The sequence below is a fragment of the Acinonyx jubatus genome, chromosome A1, assembly GCF_027475565.1.
Source record: "Acinonyx jubatus isolate Ajub_Pintada_27869175 chromosome A1, VMU_Ajub_asm_v1.0, whole genome shotgun sequence".
In the NCBI taxonomy this organism is placed as follows: domain Eukaryota; kingdom Metazoa; phylum Chordata; class Mammalia; order Carnivora; family Felidae; genus Acinonyx; species Acinonyx jubatus.
This window is the reverse complement of record NC_069380.1, coordinates 134,166,425-134,191,515: the sequence shown is the minus strand read 5'-3', so window position 1 is coordinate 134,191,515 and position 25,091 is coordinate 134,166,425. Positions and strand designations below refer to the sequence as shown.

General features: G+C 40.6%; 2 protein-coding genes across 11 annotated transcripts in view; both read right to left on the bottom strand.

Annotated features, from left to right (window-relative positions):
- CDK7 (cyclin dependent kinase 7) overlaps positions 1–4,655 on the bottom strand; it is an 87,509-nt gene extending 82,854 nt beyond the window's left edge. For 2 of the 10 annotated variants that reach the window (XM_053223617.1, XM_027040486.2), the window contains exons 1-2: positions 4,263–4,632; positions 3,868–3,927 (exon numbers count right to left, since the gene is read on the bottom strand). In XM_053223617.1, coding sequence (XP_053079592.1) covers positions 3,868–3,927; positions 4,263–4,328 — 126 coding nt within the window. In that variant the 5' untranslated portion in view covers positions 4,329–4,632. Of the gene's footprint in view, positions 1–3,867; positions 3,928–4,262 lie in introns of all 10 variants that reach the window. The other 8 variants (XM_027040498.2, XM_027040489.2, XM_027040510.2 and 5 more) reach the window with 7 other exon arrangements.
- A 4,186-nt stretch (positions 4,656–8,841) lies between these two features.
- MRPS36 (mitochondrial ribosomal protein S36) lies at positions 8,842–20,275 on the bottom strand. The gene is made up of 4 exons (XM_015074559.3): positions 20,127–20,275; positions 11,659–11,722; positions 9,611–9,798; positions 8,842–9,094 (listed from the first exon to the last, which is right to left on the bottom strand). The coding sequence occupies exons 1-4, from the start codon at positions 20,166–20,168 to the stop codon at positions 9,077–9,079; spliced, it is 312 nt and encodes a 103-aa protein (XP_014930045.1). The 5' UTR covers positions 20,169–20,275; the 3' UTR covers positions 8,842–9,076.
- Between the last annotated feature and the right edge of the window lie 4,816 nt (positions 20,276–25,091).

Sequence of the window (25,091 nt, the reverse complement as noted above, 5' to 3'; positions counted from 1 at the left end):
ATGTGGGGAGGAGGTCAAACTAGTCCAACCACTTTGAAGAGCAATCTAACAATATGTGGTGAGGCTGATGCTATATATTCCCTAAAAGAATAATAATTCATAGTTGGCTTCAAATAAGGATATATTCTCTAAAGAAACTCACATGAATAGGAATGTCTATAGGGCTATTTTAAGGGAAATCATAAAGACAACAAAACAGCCTAAATGTTTATCAACAAGAATTTGGATGGGCAAATTTTACTGTAGTCATATGATGAAATCTAATCACCAATGATCATAAATAAACCAGATCTACAGTATCCATGTAGAAGATTTCAGAAATAATGCTGAATCAGAAAACAAACTGCGAAAGAAAATTTATATATGGGCGTTAGGCAGGCAGGCAGCCAGCCAGCAAGTAAACAAAATACTCCAAAAGGCCACTAATACAGGATTGGTTAAATAAAGTGGGAAACATAAATTCAGTATGATCTGTTTAAAAAGATGAGGTAGAGACCAATGCTATTTTATAAATTTCAGTAGAAATTAAATATTCCACTTACCTCTATGACATCTTAAAAGTCCAAGATACAATAGGTGAAAGAATACAGAATATTCATTTTTTGTAAAATTAAGCAAAAATGTTAGTAAATGAACGAGTAAAAATTTTGAGTGTTGGGAGGGGAAGGTCCAAAAACATCAAATCTATAGCAGAAAGAATGCCTAAAAGGAGGTTTGGGGGGAGAGGGGGGTCTCAAGAAATAACGATGTAAGCAAATTATTTAATGAAAAAGAAATAAGTAAATACCAGAAAGGGGTGCCTGGCTGGCTCAATAGGTGGAACATGTGACTCTTGATCTCAGGGTTGTGAGTTCAAGCCCCAGGTTGGGTGTAGAGATTGCTTAAAAAGAAGCGAATTTTGGGGCCCCCAGGTGGCTCGGTTGGTTAAGCATCCAACTTTGGCTCAGGTCATGATCTCGTGGTTTGTGGGTTTGAGCCCCGCGTCAGGCTCTGTGCTGACAGCTCAGAGCCTGGAGCCTGATTCGGATTCTGTGTCTCACTCTCTCTCTGCCCCTCCCCTACTTGCACTCTGTCTCTCTCACTCTCTTTTACCAAAAATAAATAAACATTTAAAAAAAAAAAAGTAAATACCAGAGGCAAATTATAGGAGTTGAAAGTGATTGCTCCAAGGAGTGAAAAACAGGGCTAGAAGAGTCAAGCACCTTAAAAAGCCTTGTCCTTTTATTTTAAAACCACAAAGATGTATTATTGGAAATAAAAATTAAATGTAAAGGAGCACCTGGCTGGTTCAGTAGGAAAAGCATGTAACTCCTGATCCTGGGATGGTGAGTCAAGCCTTATACTTACTGGGTGCCAGAAATTACTTAAACATAATATTAAAAAAATAAATGTACGGGCACCTGGGTGGCCCCGTCGGTTGAGCATCTGACTCTTGATTTTGGCTCAGGTCTTTATCCCGATGTAGTGGAATCGAGTCCTGCATCGGGCTCCACACTGAGAGTAGAGCCTCCATAAGACATTTTCTCTCTCTCTCTCCCACTGCCCCTCTCCCTTGCTCTCTCTCTCTCTCTCTCTCAAAATTAAAGAAATAATAATAAATAAATAAAAGAAGATTCCACTGTGAGTCACCGTCAGGGGGTAAAAGTCTATCAAAGAGAAACAGGATGGATTTTAAATCCTAACTTATGTTAAAAACAAGCAAAAAAAAAACCCAAACAAAACAAACCCCACTAGGATTTTCAGACAACTACAGAACTCAATATACTAACACTGAAGGAATTATATCAATGTGGTTAATCATTTTTATTTTTTATTTATAGTTTTTAATGTCTTATTTTATTTTTTTTTCAACGTTTATTTATTTTTGGGACAGAGAGAGACAGAGCATGAACGGGGGAGGGGCAGAGAGAGAGGGAGACACAGAATTGGAAACAGGCTCCAGGCTCTGAGCCATCAGCCCAGAGCCTGACGCGGGGCTCGAACTCACGGACCGCGAGATCGTGACCTGGCTGAAGTCGGACGCTCAACCGACTGCGCCACCCAGGCGCCCCGATTATTTTATTTTTGAGAGAGAGCATGTATGCGTGAGCACGGGAGCATTAGAGAGAGAGAGAGAGAGAGAGAGAGACGATCCAAAGCAGGCTCTGCACTGACAGCACAGAGCCCAATGCCAGGCTCAAACTCACAAACTGCAAGATCATGACCTGAGCTAAGTTGGACGCTTAACTGACTGAGCCACCCAGGCACCCCAGGTTAATACATTTTTAATAAATGTCTACAAAACTACTGGCCACAGACCAAAGTATTATATGAGTGGAAGTAGACACACAATAAGTTGATAGATAAGAGGACTTCAGATTTTGATAAATGTTATGAAGATAACGGAGAAATATGGCAAAGAAGACAAGGGTGACCAGTGAAGGCCTCTATGTGGAACAGACATGTGAGTGAGTTTTCAAGATTAGGAAAATCAGTCATGCCAAGTTTTAGAGGAAAAATATGCTAACCAGAAGGCAGCATATGATGCTGCAATGATCCTGGGAACGAACTGAATTTAATGTGTTCAAGGGACAGAAAGGTCAGTGGGGCTAGAATATAGTGAACCACAGGTAGAAATAAAAACATCACTTTAGAAAGGGTCAGAATAGATTAGGCTTTTACACAGGAGTAGCTACAGTGCTGGATTACAGAACATAAATTGGGAAATGAAGCGGAGACAAGCCAGAAAAAGTGAAAAGACAAAAATAGCAAAAATTACTGTGCAAAGGGAGATAGGAAGTGAGGTATTAAATGCATCAGGGGGATATGCTTCAAAGGAGTTAGGAATTTTGAAGGAGAAACAGATTCAAACAGCAACAGGAACAATAAGAAGGTGGAGATCACCTCCCCCAACAGGCCCTGAAATGTGACAACAGCCTCTCTTTCAGAGGGTTACTGATTTCAGTAGCACAAGAAAGAACATGCAACCTGGCATCAAAACACCTGGACTGAAATTCTAGTTTTATCAGTTAGGATCTGTGTCAGCTTGACGAGTTACTTAATCTTTCTTAGCTCCGGTATCTCAGGTATTATATAGGGATACTTTATTTCACATGGCTATTTTGAAGACTAAAAGAAAAAACGTAAGTTAAAGTGCCTGACATGTAGAAAATAAGCTAAATATGACTGAAGTTTCTTGAATGAATCCAAGTCAAAAAGCTACAAAAATAATTTTTTAAAATGATAATGATAATGCTCGTAAAAGCCTTACATGGAAAATCTGTACACAGAAAATACAAATGAGGGGTGCCTGGCAGGGGGGGGGGGGAGGGGGGGCGGGGGGGGGTCCGGTTCAGACCATTAAGCTGTAGGACTTGATTGTGGCTCAGGTCATGATCAGACGCTTTGTGAGTTCGAATCTGCTGACAGTACAGAGTCTACTTGAGATTCTTTTTCTCCCTCTCTCTGCCCCTCCTCCCCCTCTCAAAATAAACTTAATTAAAAAAAAAGAAAGAAAGAAAATACAGACGATGCACAAAATGGATGCAGGTGTGGCAGAAACGGTGACCTGGGAAGATAAGGATATTAAAATAGTTCTAAGGACCCAACAGATGAGTCCTTGTCCCCCTTGCCCACGTCTGAGTTTAAAAAGCACACGTAACATACAGCTTTCTCTTTATTTCAACTAATGGAACAACAACAGAAAACTAGTTCAACCCGAGTTCCATCTTGGAACACAAAATACTAATAAATTCTACCTTCCCCGAAAATGACATAAATAACTCCTCATGAGCAGAATACGGTCAAGAGTAGTAAAAAGCCCATGCAACAGCTCACACACACAGATATGCTCGGAGACTCCAGGAAAAATAACAGACGGTAACTCACTTTCTTAATGGCGACAATTTGGTTGGTGTTCTTGTCTCTGGCCTTGTAAACCGTGGCAAACTAGAGAGAAAAGCAGAAACAATCTAAGTTCGTGGGAGCTCTTTTGTGTTTGCCTTTTCACTTTTTCAGATCCGGAGAAGCAAACACCCCATGGCTATTGAAGATGAGCGGCTGCTTGAAACGTGGTGAGGCAATAAACTGCCCGTTCCAGTCTATTCTTCAGAAAGGGAGGACCACTCGGGAGCTCTCCTCTAGGGTACACACACGGGCAGACTCGCCCAAAAAGAAGGAGAAGCCAGGCCAGTCCTCTGACTTCCACCAGAAAACGTGCGAGTGTGTCAGGCGGCTCCGCGCTCTCGGCTCAGGCCCCCCCGAATCCCGCCCGGGAACCTCACCTGTCCCTCCCCGAGGAAGTCCAGTTTTTCATAACGCTTTGCTCGCGACTTCACGTCCACCGCCATCCGTCGCACGAAACGCGACTCCAACTGTAAAGGGCGAGCTCTCGAGACAGCAGGAATTTAAAGCTACCTTAGAGCCTCCAACAGCCACTTCCGTTGACGGAGAGCCGACGCTTTACTAGCTCCGCCCCTACTTCCGGTTTGAGCTGGATGCTGCTAAATCCTGCCAGAGCTTCCTCTACGGAAGCGGCGCGAGACAGCCCTGTTGGCGTTTCTGCGTGGTCCGCGCCGCGTCTCGCTATAGCCTGCTGGTCCCGGAAGCGGAGTGTTTTAGGTGGTGTCTGTAACCCTGTAACCCTGTACGGTTTTAAGTTAGCTATTTCCTTCACTACCGGAGACAGGTCAGCGTTCTGCTACGATGTTCTGAGTTCGGGGCTTAATGTATGAGTGTGAAAGGCTTGACCTCTTTATTCCGAATCTCGCTTTCTGGTAATTGCGCAAGGGCGTCAGGGCGCCACGGTTGCTATGGACGCCTATCGTCGCAATCTCAGGTTACTTAGAAAACCCAGTTCCTTAGGGCTGGCCAAGTGGCGTTCTTAGTTCAATCCTTTGTAAAGAAGCACTACCGGGAGAAAAAATTCTAAGTCAGCTGAAGAATTTTGTACTGTGGAACAGACATCTGATCTTCGGTTTTCTACTTTGTAGAATGGAAATAGGCTACATCATAAGTGGTTTTGAAGAGTAAATCAGATATCCAGAAAGTTTAGACATAGTAGGTGCTTGTTAACTGTGAGCAGTACTCAACCTTGATTCGCATAAGTTTTCAACACATTAATTCACTATTCAGCGAATGTATATTGAGTGCTGACTATGTGCCAGGCTCTGAGAAATCAGGAGGGAAAAAGACAAGGAACCATGCTTTCCAATGGAAGGGGATAAAATACGGTACACAGAATTCAGTGCTATAGAGATAATAAAGCAGGAAAAGGGATATAGTAGGGCTTGCAGTTTTAAATAGGTGTTAGAAGGGGCGCCTGGGTGGCTCAGTCGGTTAAGCGTCCGACTTCGGCTCAGGTCGTCATCTCTCAGTCCGTGAGTTTGAGCCCCACGTCGGGCTCTGGGCTGATGGCTCAGAGCCTGGAGCCTGCTTCCAATTCTGTGTCTCCCGCTCTCTCTGCCCCTCCCCCGTTCATGCTCTGTCTCTCTCTGTCTCAAAAATAAATTAAAAAAATAAATAAAAAAATAAAAGACATCACTGAAAAGACACTGCCAAAAAAAAAAAAAAAAAGCCACTGTAGAGTTTTCAGCAAAGTAATGTGATCTGATTGCTTTAAAGTTCACTATGGCCCTTTACATTGACAGCAGTATAGACTTAAAGGGGCAAGAAAAAAATCAAGGCCTGTGAAAGAATTATTGCAGTAAGCTATGTAAGGTGGTATCATTTTGGCTTCTAGCCAATAAGATTTACTGACAGACTGGATATGGGTTGTGGGGGGAGGAAAAACAAAACAGTAATTCCAAGGTTTTGAGCTGGAGCATTTGTTGTTTCTAAGAGTTGCGAATATTCAGAGTTGAAAAAGGCAGCAGGATACCAACACTCATAATTTAGTCAAGGTAATGTAAAGGTTGAGTTCTTGCTCTGGATCTAGACTGCCTGCATTTGAGTACTGGCCCCACAAATATTCAATCACTAGATTTATTACTTGGGCAAAGTGTTTACCTTTTGGTTCCTAGTTTCCAACTATTCATTGGGTTGCTGCAAGTCTTAAGTGACTTCACATTTCCAAAACCCTTAGAATAGGGTCTGACAGTGCTGTTTGTCATTGCGTAACTATTACTGGTCTCCTTCCAGCTCTTTGTCACTTGGGTTTTTATTGAGCTCTGATATGTTCATAGGCAAACTTCTCATACATTACACAAACACACCATCTTTACCATTGTCTCTTAATTGTGTCAAGTCATACCTAATAGTATATGGGAATCACAGAATTTAAAGTTCCCTCAAAGTTCCCTCACTTTAATAGTAATTTAACCTCACTTGTAGTAGCAATAAACTAAGTAGTGAGCTAAATGTGATGATACACCTGTGAGGCTAGAGGCTCCGAAGTATATCATGGCATATGAATTGATGATCACATTATACTATGCTGTTGACAAGTTAATTCCTATCTGGGGACATTTTAAGTAGGGTAAAAAGGCAGTTGTTTAGGTCATATTCTGGGTTCATTAGGTCACTGTATGCATAAAATACCTTTTGTCATCTGTATAGCATTATACAGTTTAGAAAGCACTTGTACCCATTAGCAATAACCAGCTTTCATGGTGGCCCCAATGAATCTTCCATTCTGTATTAATGCGCTTGTGCAGTCTCCTCTGACAGTGAAACAGGCTGTTCTGTGTGACCTGTAGAATATGACAGAAGTGAGTGTTGTAACTTTTCAGTCTGGATCATAAAAGGCATTGCTCTGCCTGCCTTGCAAGCATAGATCATTTGCTCTGGGGTAAGTCAGCCACCGTATCATGAATTCAATCAGGTAGCCCTGTGAAGAGGCCTATGTGGGGAAGAACTGGAGCCTCCCACCAACAGCCAGCATCAACTTGCCAGCCACGTGAATGAGCCACTGGAGGTGGATAATCTAGCTCCAGTCAAGCTTCCAGATAACCGCAGTCCTCGCTGGCATCTGATTGCAGCCTCATGAGAGACACTGAGCACAACTGCCAAACCAAACGGTCCAGAATTCCAGACCCAGAGGAACCATGAGCTATTAGGTGATTATTGTTGTTTTTAGCCACTACATTTTGGGTGTTTAGTCATTAAGTTTTCAATTGCTACAAAGTAATACATAATACACTACTGTGATCCCGCCTATCACACTGTATAGTATTGGAGAGGAAAACTGAAAAACTTGAACAAATTCAGCAATTTGCTGATGGTTACACATTTTAAGTGCTTCACTCTGAAATGAAAATACAGGCTATTTAAAGCTAAGCCAGAATTCTTTCTATACTATCCTTGTTGGGAACTCATCCTGTGACACCAACTCCCACTGAATATGCCTTTTTGTCATACTTGTGTTCACAGATTCTATAAAAGTGATCTATTTTTTCACTGCAACTTTCATGGTAGGATCTGTAGTAAGGTGAACTTCAGACAGTTCTAGTATGGGGTTCCTGACTGCTGGCCCACAGCAGTACACAAATCACTCTTCATTACTTGAACCCACTCTGTTTCTGAAAGCAAAAAAAAAAAATTGTCCTTGGCTTCCTTTTACTGAAATGAAAAAATTACAGAGAGAAAAAAGAGAATGGTGATATTTTTTAACAAAACTTTCCAAACAGGTTTAAAAAAAAAAATCATGAATCATGTTATGAATCACCAGAATAGCTTATTGCTACCACCAAATACCAGTCTCATATTTGATAATTGAGATGGGCAATATTTGTATTAGGCCACAACCCTGGAATAGTAAAAAGAAAAAAAAAAAAGAAAAAAAAAGAAAAAGAAAGAAAAAGTAAAGCTTAATTGGCAGGCAACTGAGCAATACTCAACAATTTGACTCGGTCTATTGCCCACTAGCTACCCTTACTATTAAGGATGACTTCTTTAAAGCATATTCTAGAAATCATTCAAGGTATGGAAGAAAATTTATTTAGCTTTTGAGGCTTTAGTTTCACAATAATACATACCCTTGGCATTGTAAGACCTTATTAAAGTTTCATAAATTGCCTTAATAAGGTAAATATCTAGGTCGATTTTAAGAGGCTTTCAGACATTAAGTTTGAGAAAGTTAGTGGTTATCAGAATTTGCACACATGATGACAATCAAAACAGTAAAATAAATCAAAGAATAAGACTTTCTTAACACCCCTAATAACATAGTAAGTTGCAGTTTCTACTCAATGTTATATGTTTCTATGTTATATTCATTTTCTTCTGAATGTAGGTTACAAATAATCTTTTGTATTAACTCCCAGTTTTACTACCACAAAGTCACCTGTTTTACCTTGGCTGTATTTTTATTATTTAGTGTAGGGTATGGTTTTTAAACTAGTTATACTCCAGTAATTTTGTGAATGGAAAAATAGAAAGAAAATTAAGAACAAATAATGGAGTCATTCTTTCACTGATCCTCATCCAACTTCAGGAAAATCACTTCCCAAAAGCAACAATTCTATCTGATAAATCTTTCCATGTCTTAAAAAGAAACTGAGGGGCGCCTGGGTGGCTCAGTAGGTTAAACTTCTGACTCTTGATTTCGGCTCAGGTCATGATTTCATGGTCATGAGACTGAGCCCCACATCAGGCTCCACACTGAGCTTGGAGCCTGCTGAAGATTCTCTCCCTCTGCCACTCCCCCAGTTCCGTATGTGCTGGGGAGGGAGGGAGGGAGGGAGGGAGGGAGGGAGGGAGGGAGGGAGGGAGGAAGGAAGGAAGGAAGGAAGGAAGGAAGGAAGGAAGGAAGGAAACTGAAACAAAAGTGAAATTATGGGAAACCTATGACAGTTTACTAGATATTGTGTGCTTTTAATAGCTCAACATTGATAATACTTGATAATCAAGAGTAAATTAATAGGCTACATTTAAAAATGTATACTTTAATAAGTATATAAACAATTAGGTAAGCTTGTGGAGAAGCTGACCAACATACATATATTAGGAGATACAAGTGTCCATCTAAATTTTCTATTTCATTTTTTTTAACAGAATATTTATTCAAGTTGTTTAATGTAGCTTCTCATGTGCCACTTTGGAAGTCCTTTATTGTAAAGACTATTCCTTTGATGGCAAACAGCAGCCACACTGTCAGTGATTATTCCGGACCTCCACGCTGAAAAGGAAAAAATAAAGCAAAAAGATTAGGTTTAAATTTACAGAAGAAATCTTTTCATGGACATTATATAAATTTACACCATTTTAAGCAATGATCATCAGGTGTTCAATAACAATTTCGGTTTTTCATTGCTCTTAGGCACTTGTATCAATGTTGTAAACAATTTCTGATCAGGAAGGAACTCAAGGTTGACCTTGATTGGTGATGCTCAAATTTCTTGGCCTCATAAGCCCTTCACATTGAAAAGTTACCAAGGACTCTACTGAGCTTTTTTTCATGTGGTTATAGCTATTGCTACTTAACATATTATACTTCTACATATATATTCCTTTAGGTACTTTTACTGAGGGCTTGTACATGGTTTATTTCTCATAACCCTGTGCTACCTGACTATCTTGGTCTTAGCTATGGACCCACTGTGACAAGGAATGGAAAGAACAAGCATATGAAATTCCAAAAGCCAAAAATGTTCAGGTGTTTTGCACAGTACTATGATAAAGAGCGATGACATACTTGGATAAATTCCATTTCTTCTTGAGACACAAGCTTCCTTCTGTATTTCTGAGGTAATGTTTTTATTATTTCTGCAGTGTCTGGAGGACCCTGATGCATCAGCAAATCTGGTGATTTACTTCCCTTAGAATGCTGTGAAATTGAAGAAGAGTGAGATGGTAGTCCTGCTGATCTCAAAACTTCTGATACTGAAAAAAAAATGTAATTAGAGAAATAAATTGCTCAGGTGTCTTAAAATACTATTTTGAATGATCTATTATTGAGTAATCAAGTCATTCTTCAAATGCTGGGTATAATCCTAAAATGTATTATTGAGTAGCTATAAATTGGGTAGCTATAAATAATTTCAAAAAGTTCTTTTTAAAACAAATAAGGAAGAAGCTTTAAGTTAATGAATTACTAAACTGAACAAGTTTATAAAATATTAAATTTCTAGGTAGTAAAGTATAACCCATATGAATAATCTACACACTTAAGTTTTGTCATATGGTGGTGTTTACAGGTAATATAATAGGGAATAAGAAAGTTGGTATATGAAGAGAAGTTTTCTCAATACCTTTATACTTCTTTATTCACCTATATATTTTTTAATGTTTATATATTTGGGGGGGGGGTGTGCATGAGCAGGGGAGGGGCAGAGAGAGAGGGGACAGAGGATCTGAAGTGGGGTCTGAGCTGATAGCAGAGAGCCCGATGTGGGGCTTGAGATCATGAACTGTGAGATCATGACCTGAGCTGAAGTCAGACACGTAACTGACTGAGCCACTCAGGTGCCCCCTTTATCACCTATATCTTAATTCTTTAAGAGTTACAATAAATTAGGGGCATCTGGGTGGCTCAGTCGGTTAAACGTACAAAATCGGCTCAGGTCATGATCCTACGGTTCATGGGTTTGAGCCCTGCGTTGAGCTCTGTGCTGACAGCTAGGAGCCTGGAGCCTACTTTGATTCTTTGTCTCCTTCTCACTCTGCCTCTCCCCCATTCACACTGTCTCTCTCTCTCAAAAATGAATAAACATTAAAAAAAAAAGTTACAATAAGTTAAATTAAAAATATCCCTATAAAACTTCTTCCACTCCTCCCTGAATTAAAGATTAAATATCTTATAATAAAAACAGGGACAATCATAATGATCAATGAGTAATGTAGAGAATTGTTGAATATATTGTACATTGTAAGTTAACTATACTGGAATTAATTAAAAACAACAGAGACAAAGGATTTGCTAAAAGTGAGGGATAAGGGGAAAACAGGACTTGTTCAGAATCTTCAATTACTTTATAATCAATGATTACTCAGGTCTAAGGCAGTCTGTATCTACTGACTGAATGAATATATCAGTCAATGAAAGAAAAGGTTAGCTGGGAGAAAAATATAAGAATGGCTACTGTGCCTCACAACCTCTCCAATGTAAGCATGAGAGAATCTTTTAAATAAAGGGCAGAAGAAAACAAAGAACAAAAATTTCTCTGTATAATCACAATATCATTAAAAATTCAGAGACAGGGGCACCTGGGTGGCTCCGTGGGTTAAGCGTCCGACTTTGGCGCAGGTCATGATCTCACGGTCTGTGAGTTTGAGCCCCGCATCGGGATTTGTGCTGACAGCTCAGAGCCTGGAGCCCGCTTTGGATTCTGTGTCTCCCTCTCTCTCTCTGCCCCTCCCCTGTTCATGATCTGTCTCTCTCTGTCTCAAAAATAAATAAACATTAAAAAAAAAAAAAAAATTCAGAGACAGGGGTGCCTGGCTGGTTCAGTTGGTGTAGCACGCGACTCTTGATCTCAGGGTTGTGAATTCAAGCCCCACAGTGGGTGTAGAGATTACTTCAAAATAAACTCTTAAAAAAAGTTCAAAGACATGTTCTGTTGAGTCACTACCTTTTTAAATGGAGGTAATAAGTTAATTTCTGCATGTGCAACTTAATAAACTGTTTTGATCTAAGCTATAATGGTCTCCCTGATTTGAAAATGTGAAATAATGCCTATAATAGAATATTCACATATAAATATATCTGTACCTAATTTTTAAAAAGTCTAGAACACAACTTACCATTGGGTTTAGGATTGTCTCTTCTGTCAGGGAACCTTATTAATGGAGTATGTGGCTTGACTACCTAAAGGAAAAATAAAATATATGGAAAAAAAAAAAAGATGAAGCACTAAACTCATTAACTCTATAAAAAAAACAATGTACTGAACTTCATAGATACCTTTATTAAAACAAAATAACTTAATATTTGACAGCAACTTGAATATTACTATTTTACTCTTCCCCAACTAGGAAAGCTGGTCTATGAACTTTTAATTTATCTTATCTACTCTTCATAATACCTTTGGACTTTACACATTAGAAGACATTTTACTATACTACCAACTGACCTCAAAACAACCCTATGAAAAAAGATGACACAGATTTTATGTTGTATGACATATATTACCCTGCTGCTGGGTAAGAATTAGAAGTGTCCTGACTTGTATTGAATGTTGTTTTCCTACCACGGCCAATTATCTAGCAGTGCAGAACAGGATAAAAAGCATATTGAAAATTAGCTAATTTAGGGTGACTAGGTGGCTCAGTCAGTTGAGTGTCCGACTCTTGATTTTGGCTCAGGTCACGATCTCACAGTTCATGCGATCGTGTGCAGACAGCCTGGAGCTTGCTTGGGATTCCCTCTCTCCCTCTCTCTCTACCCCTCCCCTGCTCATGAGCTAAGTAAATAATTAAACTTAAAAAAAAGAAAGAAAGAAAGAAAATTAGGTAATTTAAAAAAAGCTTTTTCCGACTATAAAGTAACACATGCTCTGTGTAAAAACTTTGGAAGAAATGGTGAAAAGCCACAAATAAGAAAACACAGTCTATAATCCCCAAACCCACAAAAACCAGATTAAACATTTGTTGGCCCTTTTAGTCTTTTTTCTAAACCCATAGAAACACGTATTTGCGAATATTATTTTTATTTATTCATTCATTTATTTTAATTTATCTTAATGTTTTTTTTTTGAGAGAGAGAGACACATAAAGTGTGAGTGGGGGAGGGGCAGAGAGAGAGGGAGACAGAATATGAAGCAGGCTCCACCCACTGAGCTGTCAGCACAGAGCTCTACGTGGGGCTAGAACTCACAAACTGCAAGATCATGACCCGAGACAAAGTCACACTGAGCCACCCAGGCACCCCTTGATTTTAAAACAGATATTTGCACGGACTTCAAGCTGTATTACAAAGCTGTAATCATCAAGACAGTATGGTACTGGCACAAAAACAGACACTCAGATCACTGGAACAGAATAAAGAACCCAGAAATAGACCCACAAACGTATGGGCAACTAATCTTTGACAAAGCAGGAAAGAATATCCAATGGAATAAAAACAGTCTCTTCAGCAAGTGGTGCTGGGAAAACTGGACAGAGACATGCATAAGAATGAACCTGGACCACTTTCTTACACCATACACAAAAATAAATTCAAAATGGATGAAAGACCTCAATGTAAGACAGGAAGCCATCAAAATCCTCAAGGAGAAAGCAGGCAAAAACCTCTTTGATCTTGGCCTCAGCAACTTCTTACTCACCATGTCACCGGAGGCAAGGGAAACAAAAGCAAAAATGAACTACTGGGACCTCATCAAAATAAAAAGCTTCTGCACAGAGAAGGAAACAATCAGCAAAACTAAAAGGCAAATGACAGAATGGAAGAAGATATTTGCAAATGATATATCAGATAAAGGGTTAGTATCCAAAATCTATAAAGAACTTATCAAACTCAACATCCAAAAAACAAATCATCCAGTGAAGAAATGCGCAAAAGACATGAACAGACACTTCACTAAAGACACCCAGATGGCCAACTGACACATGAAAAAATGCTCAACATCACTCATCATCAGGGAAATATAAATCAAAACAACGAGATACCACCTCACACCCATCAGAAGGGCTAACGTTAACAACTCAGGCAACAACAGATGTTGGCGAGGATGTGGGGAGAGGATCTCTTTTGCACTGCTGGTGGGAATGCAAACTGGTGCAGCCACTCTGGAAAACAGTTTGGAGATTCCTTGGGGCTCCTGGGTGGCTCAGTCAGTTGAGCGTCCGACTTCGACTCAGGTCATGATCTCTCGGTCTGTGAGTTTGAACCCCGTGTCGGGCTCTGTGCTGACAGCTCAGAGCCTGGAGTCTGCTTCGGATTCTGTGTCTCCCTCCCTCTCTGCCCCTTCCCCACTCATGCTGTCTCTCTCTCTCTGTCAAAAATAAATAAGCATTAAAAAAATTTTTTTAAAGAAAATCCCATCAAAAAAAAAGAAAAAACAGTATGGAAGTTCCTCAAAAAATTAAAAATAGAACTACCCTATGATCCAGCAACTGCACTAGTAAGCATTTATCCAAGGGATACAGGTATGCTGTTTCAAAGGGGCACATGTACCCCAATGTTTGTAGCGGCACTATCAACAATAGCCAAAGTATGGAAAGAGCCCAAATGTCCATCGATGAATGGGTAAAGAAGATGTGGTACATATATATACAACAGACTATTACTCGGCAATCAAAAAGAATGAGATCTTGCCATTTGCAACTACACGGATGAAACCAGAGGGCATTATGGTAAGCGAAATTAGAGAAAGAGAAGTATCATATGACTTCATTAATATGAGGAATTTATGATACAAAACAGATGAACACAAGGGAAGGGAAGCAAAAATAATAAAAACAGGGAGGGGAACGAAATATAAGATACTCTTAAATATGGAGAACAAACAGAGGGTTACTGGAAGGGTTGTGGGAGGGGGGATGGGCTAAATGGGTAAGGAGCATTAAAGAATCTACCCCTGAGATCATTGTTGCACTATATGCTAACTAACTTGGGTGTAAATTTAAAAAATTAAATTAAATTAAATTAATAAAAAAACCCAGATATTTGCAGGGTATTGCTGTTTTACCCCTAGAATTCTAGATAATGCTGTAGAGGACCTTTCTGTTTTAAGTTTGTTTATTTTGAGAAAGAGAGAGTGCACGAGCATGGGAGGGACAGAGAGACTCCCAAGCAGGCCCTCCTGTGCTATCAGTGCACAGCCCGACATGGGGCTCAATCTCACAAACCAAGAGATCATGATCTGAGCCGAAATCAAAGTCAGATGCTTAACTGAGCCACCTAGGCACCCCTGCTAGAGAGAAACTTAAATGGACCTTTCAGCATGAAATTTTCTGAATATACAATGCTAAGACTCTAATGAACAATACTATTTTCAACTAAAGTAATCTAGAAGTTGCTCTGTAACTAGTGATATTGAGCTGTATGTTTATCTCCAAAATATTTGTATATATGTACTATATAATACATTTAAAAAAATTTTTTTAATGTTTGTTTATTTTTGAGAGAGAGACAGAGTGAGAGCAGGGGAGGGGCAGAGAGAGAGGGAGACAAAAAAGCTGAAGCAGGCTTGAGGCTCTGAGCTGTCAGCACAGAGCCTGACGCGGGGGTTGAACTCACGAACTGTGAGATCATGACCTGAGCCAAAGTAGGACACCCAACCAACTGAGCCACCCAGGCACCCCACTACATAATATACATTTCATATGAATACGGAAATAAATAGGCTTGTTGGAACTGGCCTGAAAACCCCACTATAATTGTGCTCCTGTGAGAAAATGCTAGAATAGAGTTGTCTCCCTCAGCATAAGTTCACAGTCAAAACACTAATGTCACACTGTGTGTCAATCTGTGAGACTGAGCCCCATGTCTGGCTCCACGCTGGGCAAGAAGACTGCTTAGGATTCTCCCTCTCTCTCTTCTCTGCTCATACACATTCTCTCTCTCAAAACAAAAATGAAACCCAATTCTCCCTCTAGTAACTATTTCTTCCTTTTCATAGCCAATCTTCTTCAAAGAATGTTCTATCCATACGCTATCAACACCCCATTTAAAAGCTTTAAAAATGTTCAACAGCTTTCAGGATAAACTTCAAGCTCATATTTGGCATTCACTAGGCCCATTCTGATCTGCCTCTCCCTCCCTCTCCAGCCTCACTTCTCACCTCTGTCTTCTGCATCTTTTACTCCAGGTATTCTGAAGTACTTTTCTGTTCCTAGATCAATAAGCCAATGATTAGAGGACAGCTAATCTCCTGCAAAAGGCAGAGTCAGAGAACTAGCACTTCTGCAGTACTTCCAGGTATGCAGTAAATGTTGAAGAAACATTTGCCAAGTGTGAACAGAGACCATTTGTAAGACAGGACTAACTGTATAGGTATGTGAGTATGTATACACACACTTAAACAATGATACGTACACAAGAGAGAAAAATCCATTTCAACAATGCTTACGCACACTTAAAAATATGACATAATATGCCCTTAGAGATTAAATTGCCAGACTGGTGTCCTCTTTGTTTTTTTTAAGTTTATTTATTAATTTTGAGACAGAGCACATGCGTATGAGAAAGCAGGGGAGCAGCAGAGAGAGGGAGAGAGAGAATCCCAAGCAATCTACTCAATGTGGACACAGAGCCAGACTTGGGGCTCAAACCCATGAACTGCAAGATCACAACCTGAACTGAAATCAAGAACTGGATGCTTAACTGACTGAGCTGCTAGATGCCCCTGGTGTCCCCCTTTTTATTTTTTTAATTTTTTTTTCAACGTTTATTTATTTTTGGGACAGAGAGAGACAGAGCATGAACGGGGGAGGGGCAGAGAGAGAGGGAGACACAGAATCGGAAACAGGCTCCAGGCTCTGAGCCATCAGCCCAGAGCCTGACGCGGGGCTCGAACTCCCGGACCGCGAGATCGTGACCTGGCTGAAGTCGGGTGTCCCCTTTTTTAAAAGGCATTTTCCTAAATATATGAGTAGAGCCAGTGCTGTAATAAACAAAAAATGAAATAAACCCTGATAAACACATTACACAATTTCAACAGCAACAGAGACAATCTTAATTCATCACCCCTTCCTCCATTAAACAAATCCCAACCCTCTCATCTAACCTGTTAATACCTTCCATATGTATCACTAACATAAAAAGACTTTTGTCAAACCATAATCTCTACACATTTTACCACAATAAATTAAAAATAGTTCTTTACTATCATCTAATACTTAACTTATACTCAAATTTTCCTCTCTCAGAATCTGCTTTTTATTTATTTTAAATTAAAAAAAAATTTTTTTTTAAGTAGGCTTCATGCTCAGTGCAGAGCCTGAACCCATGACCCTGAGATCAACACTTGAGGTGAGATCAAGAACTGGACGTTTAACTGACTGAGCCACCCAGACACCTCAATATTTACTTAAAAAAATTTTTTTGGGGGGGCGCCTGGGTGGCTCAGTTGGTTGAGCGTCCGACTTCAGCTCAGGTCATGCTCTCATGGTTCTTGAGTTCGAGCCCCGCATCGGGCTCTGGGCTGATGGCTCAGAACCTGGAGCCTGCTTCCGATTCTGTGTCTCCTTCTCTCTCTGCCCCTCCCCCATTCATGCTCTGTCTCTCTCTGTCTCAAAAATAAATAAAAATGTTAAAAAAAATTAAAAAAAAATTTTTTTTTAAATGTTTATTCATTTGTGAAAGAGAGAGAGACAGAGACAGAGCATGAATTGGAGAGGGAGAGAGGGAGACACAGAATCTGAAGCAGGATCCAGGCTCAGCTGTCAGCACAGAGACGTGGTTCAAACTCATGAACCATGACATCATGACCTGAGCCAAATCTGGACGCTCAAATGACTGAGCAATGGAGGCGCCCCAAAATTTGCTTTTGAACTCTAAATGTAGGGGCATGTGGATGGCTCAATTGGTTAAGAGTCTGACTTTGGCTCCAGTCATGATCTCATGCTTTGAGAGTTCGAGCCCCACATCAGGCTCTCAGCACAGAACCACTTCAGATCCTGTCTCCTTCTCTCTGCCCCTGCCCCACTCACTTTTCCTCTCTCTCTCAAAAATAAACAAACATTAAAAAAATGTTTAGACTCTAAATGTAAACACAAAGAAGCAATTCCTTTTTTTAAAATGTTTATTTTGAGGGAGAGAGAGAGAGTGTGTGCAGGTGCTTGCACAGGTGTGCGTGCAGAAGACAGGCAGAGAGAGAGGGAGATAGAGGATCCAAAGCAGGTTCTACACTGTCAGTAAGTCTGATGTGAGGCTCAGACTTACGAACCTTGAGACCACGACCTGAGCCAAAGTCGGCACTTAACCAACTGGGCCACCCAGGCACCCCCAAAGAAGCAATTCTACCTGTGTATCAGTTGGGTAACATAACTAAGGGGGAAAAAAAGGAACTAATCCAAATAACTTTCATAGTACTTATACTCTGTACTTTCATCTAAAGGCAATGATAATAATAAATACAGTACTAAGAAAACTTGAACTTTTTACTTAATATGTTGGTGTTGGTAGCTGTATAAATATAGCAATTTTGAAACCATTTTGAATCTATTGTAGGACTCACCAAATGAGTACATATATTTACAGTGATGTTTGGAGGAACCAGGGATTTGCCTGTGAGAGAAAGTTTGACTGAGCCACCCAGGCGCCCCTATAACTTATTCTACTAAAATTATTTCTGAATACCTTATAGTCGAGCCAAATTTCTCTACTTAATATTGACACCATGCCTTATGAATTCCCATCAGTTTGTGCCAGTTTGTTGAAATACTACTCTTTCTTTAAGGTATGAATTAAGAGCCAAATTCTAAGTTCTATGGAGGCACCATGTCTGGCTTGTTGGTGCTATAGTCTCAGCACTGAGTACAGACCTGACACAGAAGTACTCAATAAATTTTGCTAAGGTTATATGTAATTATTGCATAATGTTAGCAAAAACCACTTTGTATTATGAATATGAGTACAAGTCTTTGCAGCTCTTTTAGAGGAAGACAGACCATTCCTTACTGTGCATCTCACAGTATCTTTTTTTCTTCCTTATCAGTAGTTAGTAGTTCATTACTGTGTACTATTCCATTTTAATAAATCTACCACAATCTGTTTATCCTCCTAATGGACATTTGGATTTTTTCTGGTTTGGGGGTCATTATGGCATAAAGTGGCTACAGACATTTTTATCTAAGTCTCTTTGTCGGTATACGCACTCATTTCTCTTGGGTATAAACCTATAAGTAAAACTGCATCATAGGGAAGCTATATTTAATTACTGGAGACTAACAAAAGTTTTCCAGAGTGGCTATTCCATTTATACCCCTAACAACAATGGATGAGGGTTTCAGATGCTTCACACTGTCATCAGTACTTTTGGTACTGACAGTTTTTAAACTCTGAATAATTTTGGTAGATGTAGTAGTACCTCCTGGTTTTAATTTGTATTTTCCTGATAAGCAATGAAGTTCAACATCTTTTCACAGACTTGTGTATCTTCTTTAGTGCCATTTCAACTTTTTAACCCATTTTAAAATTGAGCTATGTATTATGAACATGTATGGTTATATATTACGGATACCAACCAGTCCTTTGTCCAATGTTCTCCTAATCCTCATATTATCTTTAATGAGTTAATGCTTACTATCTACCTACTGAATGAGTAACAGAATCATTATGCAATGGGACCAAAGGCTAGGATCTAAGATTATCTTTCTGACTGAAACAACTTTAAGAAAAGGTCTTTTTAAGACATGTATTTGTACAAAGGGAAATGCACTTCTTATACCGAAGTTAAAAACCATATAGTACACTTCCAGAATTTAAAAGAGATTGTGTAAAACAGCCACAAAAGTGGAGGTTGTGTCCCTTTATATACCAACTTTACCTGTACTATTTAAGTTAGCAATCACAACTGAAGAAGCAAATACAAAAGCTACCAGGAGTTAATTATTGATGTGTGGATTAACAAAGTTCCTCTAGCTACCAATACAAACTCAGGGCAAAAAAAAAAAAACCAAAAAAACAAAAAAACAAACAAAACTTGGGTAACAACAAAACATGTATTACAACAAACTTAAATAATATATATTTCCCCCCCTCCAATTGTCCCCATCCAGCCTGTAACCAGACGCTCGGATTGGTGAGGGAGAATACGCCTGGGGTGAGGACTCCGCCCGCGGGGCCAGTTCTCTGGCCATTCCCAAGACCTTGAAGGGACACCGGGTCAGATGCACGGTTCGCTTCCTTCCACGCGCCATTACCGCCTTCCTTCCGATTGGTTGATGCGGGACACCGCCGACAATACTAGACGCCGATTGGCCGAGACTATTGCCAGGGCAGCCTAGCCCGCAGACTCCTCTAAGAGGGCTACTGAGGTCCTGGCAGGATACAGTCCAGGGACCGCGCAGCAGCTCGTTGCCTACGTGCTCATACACAGCACTCCCGCGGCCTGGCTCGAACCCTCGGCTTTGGTCTCCGGCTCACTGCCCGACTCATTGGGTTCTAGGTCCAATTTTCACACATATAGTCGGGCCGTGCCGCTGGCGCTACCCAGGGCCGCGGTCACCGCACAGCCTCCGCCACCGCCTTTTCTTCCCAGCGCCTTTGCTATAATCAGCACCATCCCTACCGCCCACGGTGCGGAAAAGTGACCAAATTTCCTTACCTGAACGACCCTGCTGGCAGACGCCATCTTGCTGCCCATCATGACCCCGAGATGGGGCAGCTTCCGGGGCGCTTGCTAGCCGCAGAGATAACAGGAGACCTGGGCAGCTGGGGGGCGGGGCCTGCCTGTGGCGTCATGGAGGAGGGGCGAGCGTGCGCTCGCGCCGGATCCTCCTCCACTGCGTAGGCAGCCCACGCTGGGCGCCGACCCGCCCCGCCTCAATTCACGCCTAGGAACTGCCCCACGTGCTTTCCATTGTTTTGTTTCGCCCGCGAAGGTTTGTGATGTTGGGTTTGTTTTGCTCATCAGCTTATGAGTAAACTAGGGCCATTTCCTTTCCAGATAGCCAGTTTGTATTTTAAGTAGAATCCAAACTTTAGTCTAAAACCAAATAGGTAATACAAAGTCATGTGGCGTCCTAAAACTAACAAGTTCGTTAAACTTGGGAGTTAGTGGCAAGCTCAGAAAGAGTAGGCATTTCGAGGTCTATACAAGGCCACCTCTTACTCTCTGCCTTACTGGCGTTACTTGATACGGTTTTGTTTTCTCTGCCATTAGTCCTGATATTAAACTGCTGCCTGATTCCAGTATGAGAACTCAAAAGTTCATTTTTCTTTTTTAATTTTTTTTTTATTTTTCAGAGAGAGAGAGAGAGAGACAGAGTGTGAGCAGAGGAGGGGCAGAGAGAGACAGACTCCAGAGCAGCTACAGGTTCTGAGCTGCCACCACAGATCCCCACCAGCCGTGGAGGGGTGGGCTTGAACCCACCAGCATTGATACCATGACCTGAGCTAGGTTGGCAGCTTCAGAATCTGGGAAGAGTTTTAAAAATACTTTACCAAACGCCAAAATGGGCCCTTCTAATGAAATTTAAACTATGCTGAAACACTATTTTCACCCATCTAAAGTCAACATACATAATTTGGGTAACATTCTCGGGCGGCTGTAGGGAAAGAGGCACTCACACACATCATTGGTGGGAGCAAAAGATGGTATTTGAAAACTTACATACTGAATAACTCCAACTATATGACATTTTGGAAAAGGCAAAATTATGGAGACAGTAACAGGATAATTGATTGCCAGGGACAAATAGGCAGAGCACAATGGTTTTTAGGACAGTGAAACTCTTCTATGATACTGTAATGTAAGTATGTGTCATTATACATGTTAAAATCCATACAATGTACCACCTTTGAGGGATAATGACATGTTAATATAGGTTCAGTTGTAACAAACATACCAGGCTAGAAGAAATGGTGTTAGTGGGTAAGGCTGTGAATGTGTAGTAGGAGCAGTAAGTATATAGGAACTCTACTTTCTCTCAATTTTGCAGTGAACCTAAATCCAATAAAAATAAAAATAAAGCCTAGGCCAAAAAAAATGTGTTTTGGGGCACCTGGGTGGCTCAGTTGGTTACGCATCCATGTCTTGACTTTGGCTCAGGTCATGATCTCATGGTTTGTGAGATGGAGCCCTACATCAGGGTCTGCACTGACAGTGCGGAGCCTGCTTGGGATTCTCTCCCTCTCTCTCAAAACAAATAAACTTTATTTTAAAAAATTGTTTTAAGTCACCACTGATGAAACCAGATAATGTGTTCTTAAAGCTCAAAAGTGGTGACTATAGTAGGTAATACTGTATTGTGTAACTGAAATTTGCTAAGTAGAACTTCAAATGTTCTCACCAAAAAAAAAAAAAAAAAAGAAGAAGGTAAATATGTGGGGTAATGTGTTAACCCAACTGTGGGAATCTCTTCACGATGTATATCAAATCATGTTGTACACTTTAACTATCTTACAACTTTGTCAATGACCTCAATACAGGTAGAAAGCTCAAAAGCAGCTTAGATTTCTAGTACAGAGAGAAAAAGCAAGTTTCTATGTACATATCTACATCAGATTCTCATTCCGAAGTCATTTAAAAGACACAGACTTTCTGGGTTACTTTTATAAATAAACATTTTTCATTTTCCTTTATGACTGTGTTTAAGAAATGAATATGGACAAAGAAGTGCCATGATTTAGAGCCTTTATTAAAAAAAAAACTTTCCAGGGGCACCTGGGTGGCTCTGTCAATTAAGCGTCGACTTCAGCTCAGGTCATTATCTCATGGTTTGTGGGTCCGAACCCCGCAATGGGCTCTGTGCTGACAGTTTGGGGCCTGGAGTCTGCTTCGGATTGTGTCTCCCTCTCTGCCCCTCCCTGCTCATGCTCTCTAAATGAATAAATAAGTAAATAAATAAATATAAACATTAAAAAATTTTATTTTAAAAAAAGTTTTAAAAATAAACTTTCCAGGGCACCTGGGTGGCTCAGTTGGTTGGGCATCCAACTTTGGCCGAGGTCATGATCTCACGGCTCAGGGGTTCAAGCCCTGCGTCAGGCTCTGCACTAACAGCTCCGAGTCTGGAGTCTCCTTTGGATTCTATGTCTCCCTCCCTCTCTACTCCTCCAGGACTTGTGCTCTCTCTCAGAAATAAACATTAAAAAAAATAAACTTTCCAACTCCTCACATACACAACAGTTTCCTGGGAATACTTGGTGACAACTTCAGAAAATGTCAAATGCAGTGCAAATTAATGGTCACATTGGTATGGATTTTGTTTGGGGGAGTCAGGAAAATAATGACTTTTCTTTAACGTGGGCTCATTTATTTTTATTATTTTTTTAATGTTTATTAATTTTTGAGAGAGAGAGACAGAGTGCAAGCGGGGGAGGGGCAGAGAGAGAGAGACATAGAATTCAAAGCAGGAGGTGGGGCTCGAACCCCAGGAAACATGAGATCCTGACCTGAGCTGAACACTTAACTGAGCCACCCAGGCGCCCCCTACTGTGGATTCATTTCTAAGTGTTGACATTCATACTCCTTCACAGAATTCTCATCCAGCTCACTTCTGGATTAATTCTAGGACGAAGATGATAAAAGTAGTTAAAGTGAAGGCAGCAAATTGCCTTAACCCCCAAATCCTGTCTTCTCTTCCTACTGCCGCTCGGTTTCTATCAGCCACCGTCAGATCTGTAATCAAATCATTTGATTACTTACCCCATTCAGACTCTCTGATTTTTGTCTACACCCTCAATTCTATTATTTGACTATTTTCATGGACCTGGAGCACACCAGCTGATTCTACTTCTTGTATTATGTATTCTTCTTCCTTTTTTTTTTTTTTTGTTTATTTATTTTGAGAGAGAGAGAGAGTGTGTGTGTGTGAGCAGGGGAGGAGCAGAGAGAGAGAGGGAGACAGAGAATCCCAAGCAGGCCCCATGGCCTGCACGTGGAGCCAACACAGGGCTCAACCTCATGACTGCAAGATCACTACCTCAGCTGATATCAAGAGTTGGATGCTCAACTGACTGAACCATCCAGGTCTCCCTTGTATTATGTATGTTCTTAACGTTACTATCTCTGGGCCTTTGACTCCTTTCTTGTACGGTATACCCTGTTCCTGATACTGGCTGTAGATCTCTTAGGCAAAACCATGAATAACAGCCTTCTGATGTAATGCAATATGAAGTACCCAGTCACAACTGTAATTTTTCTTGATAAAAAAGTTTGAGAGACGCCTGGGTGGCTCAGTTGGTTAAGCATCCAACTTCAGCTCAGGTCATGATCTCATGGTCTGTGAGTTTGAGCCCCGCGTTGGGCTCTGTGCTGACAGCTCAGAGCCTGGAGCCTGCTTCAGATTCTGTGTCTCCCTCTCTCTCTGCCCCTCCCCTGCTCATGCTCTGTCTCTCTCTGTCTCAAAAAGAAATAAAAACATTAAATTTTTTTTTAAAGAAGTTTGAAACTACAAAAAAATTGAAACTACATTTAGTAAAGCAGATCTAAGTTTTAGTTTAAAGGAATACAGAGGTCAAACAAGCTACATAAACTACTCAGAAGCAATCAGACAAATCATAATAGAAAATGGTCTACAGGTCAACAGGTTTCTTTAAGTCAGTCGACTGTAAGAAAAATAGGGTGCCAGACATATAATCTCTTGCAGCTACTCAGTTCAATTCAATTATTAAGCCAGTGTAGAGAGAAAACAACCAGAGATAATATGTAAATCTATGGGCATAGCTTTGTTCCAATAAAACTTTATTTACAAAAACAGGCAGCTGGTAAGCCACAGTTTGCTGATCTTTAACACGGATCAACCAACCAACCAAAACAACTATGACCACCACCAACCACATTTAAAATCTACATTAACAAAAGCACTGGGTACCTGGGTGGCTCAGTCAGTCAAGAGTCTGACTTCAGTTCAGGTCATGATCTAACACTTTGTGAGTACGAGCCCCCATTGGGCTCTGCTCAGACAGTGCAGAGCCTCCTTGGGACGCTCTGTCTCTCCCTCTCTCTGCTCCTACCCAACTTGCTCTCTCTCTCAAAATAAACAAACTTAAAAAACAAAAATCACTGGTCCAAATTTAAAGACTGACAGATGTAAAAGTAAAATATTTGAATCCCCAACTGAGAAAGCTGTTCAGGACACTCTCTAATGCCCTCTTCAGATATGGCCAATGTTAGTAATGCAAAGGGAGAACATAGCAAAGGGCAGAGTCAAGAAAGGAACATCTTCCAGTGAGCAGCACAAAAGCCTAATCAAAACATGTTCCCTCTCCTTAGGAAGGAGCACCTCCTATCATTTGCCAAGCAGGATTTCAGAATTGCCAACCTTGTCCACTATGTTTGCTGACTGTGCAAAACAAAAGAATTTGTCTTTTCAGTTTATAGATCTCCAGATCATGAAAAGTCACATCTGGACCCGATGGGAAAGACTATCAAGAGATCCTGAACTTGGAAACTGTTATGACTGGATGACACTATTAACTTTATTTCCTTGGGCAATGTTGTGCCTTTTACATGCACAAGGAAAGTTAATATTTAAGACCAAGATGGCAGACTGTGGTAGACTGTATTCTTTCCAGCAGATACCCATTTTCTACCCCCAGCTCTGAAACCTAGCACTCCCTTGCT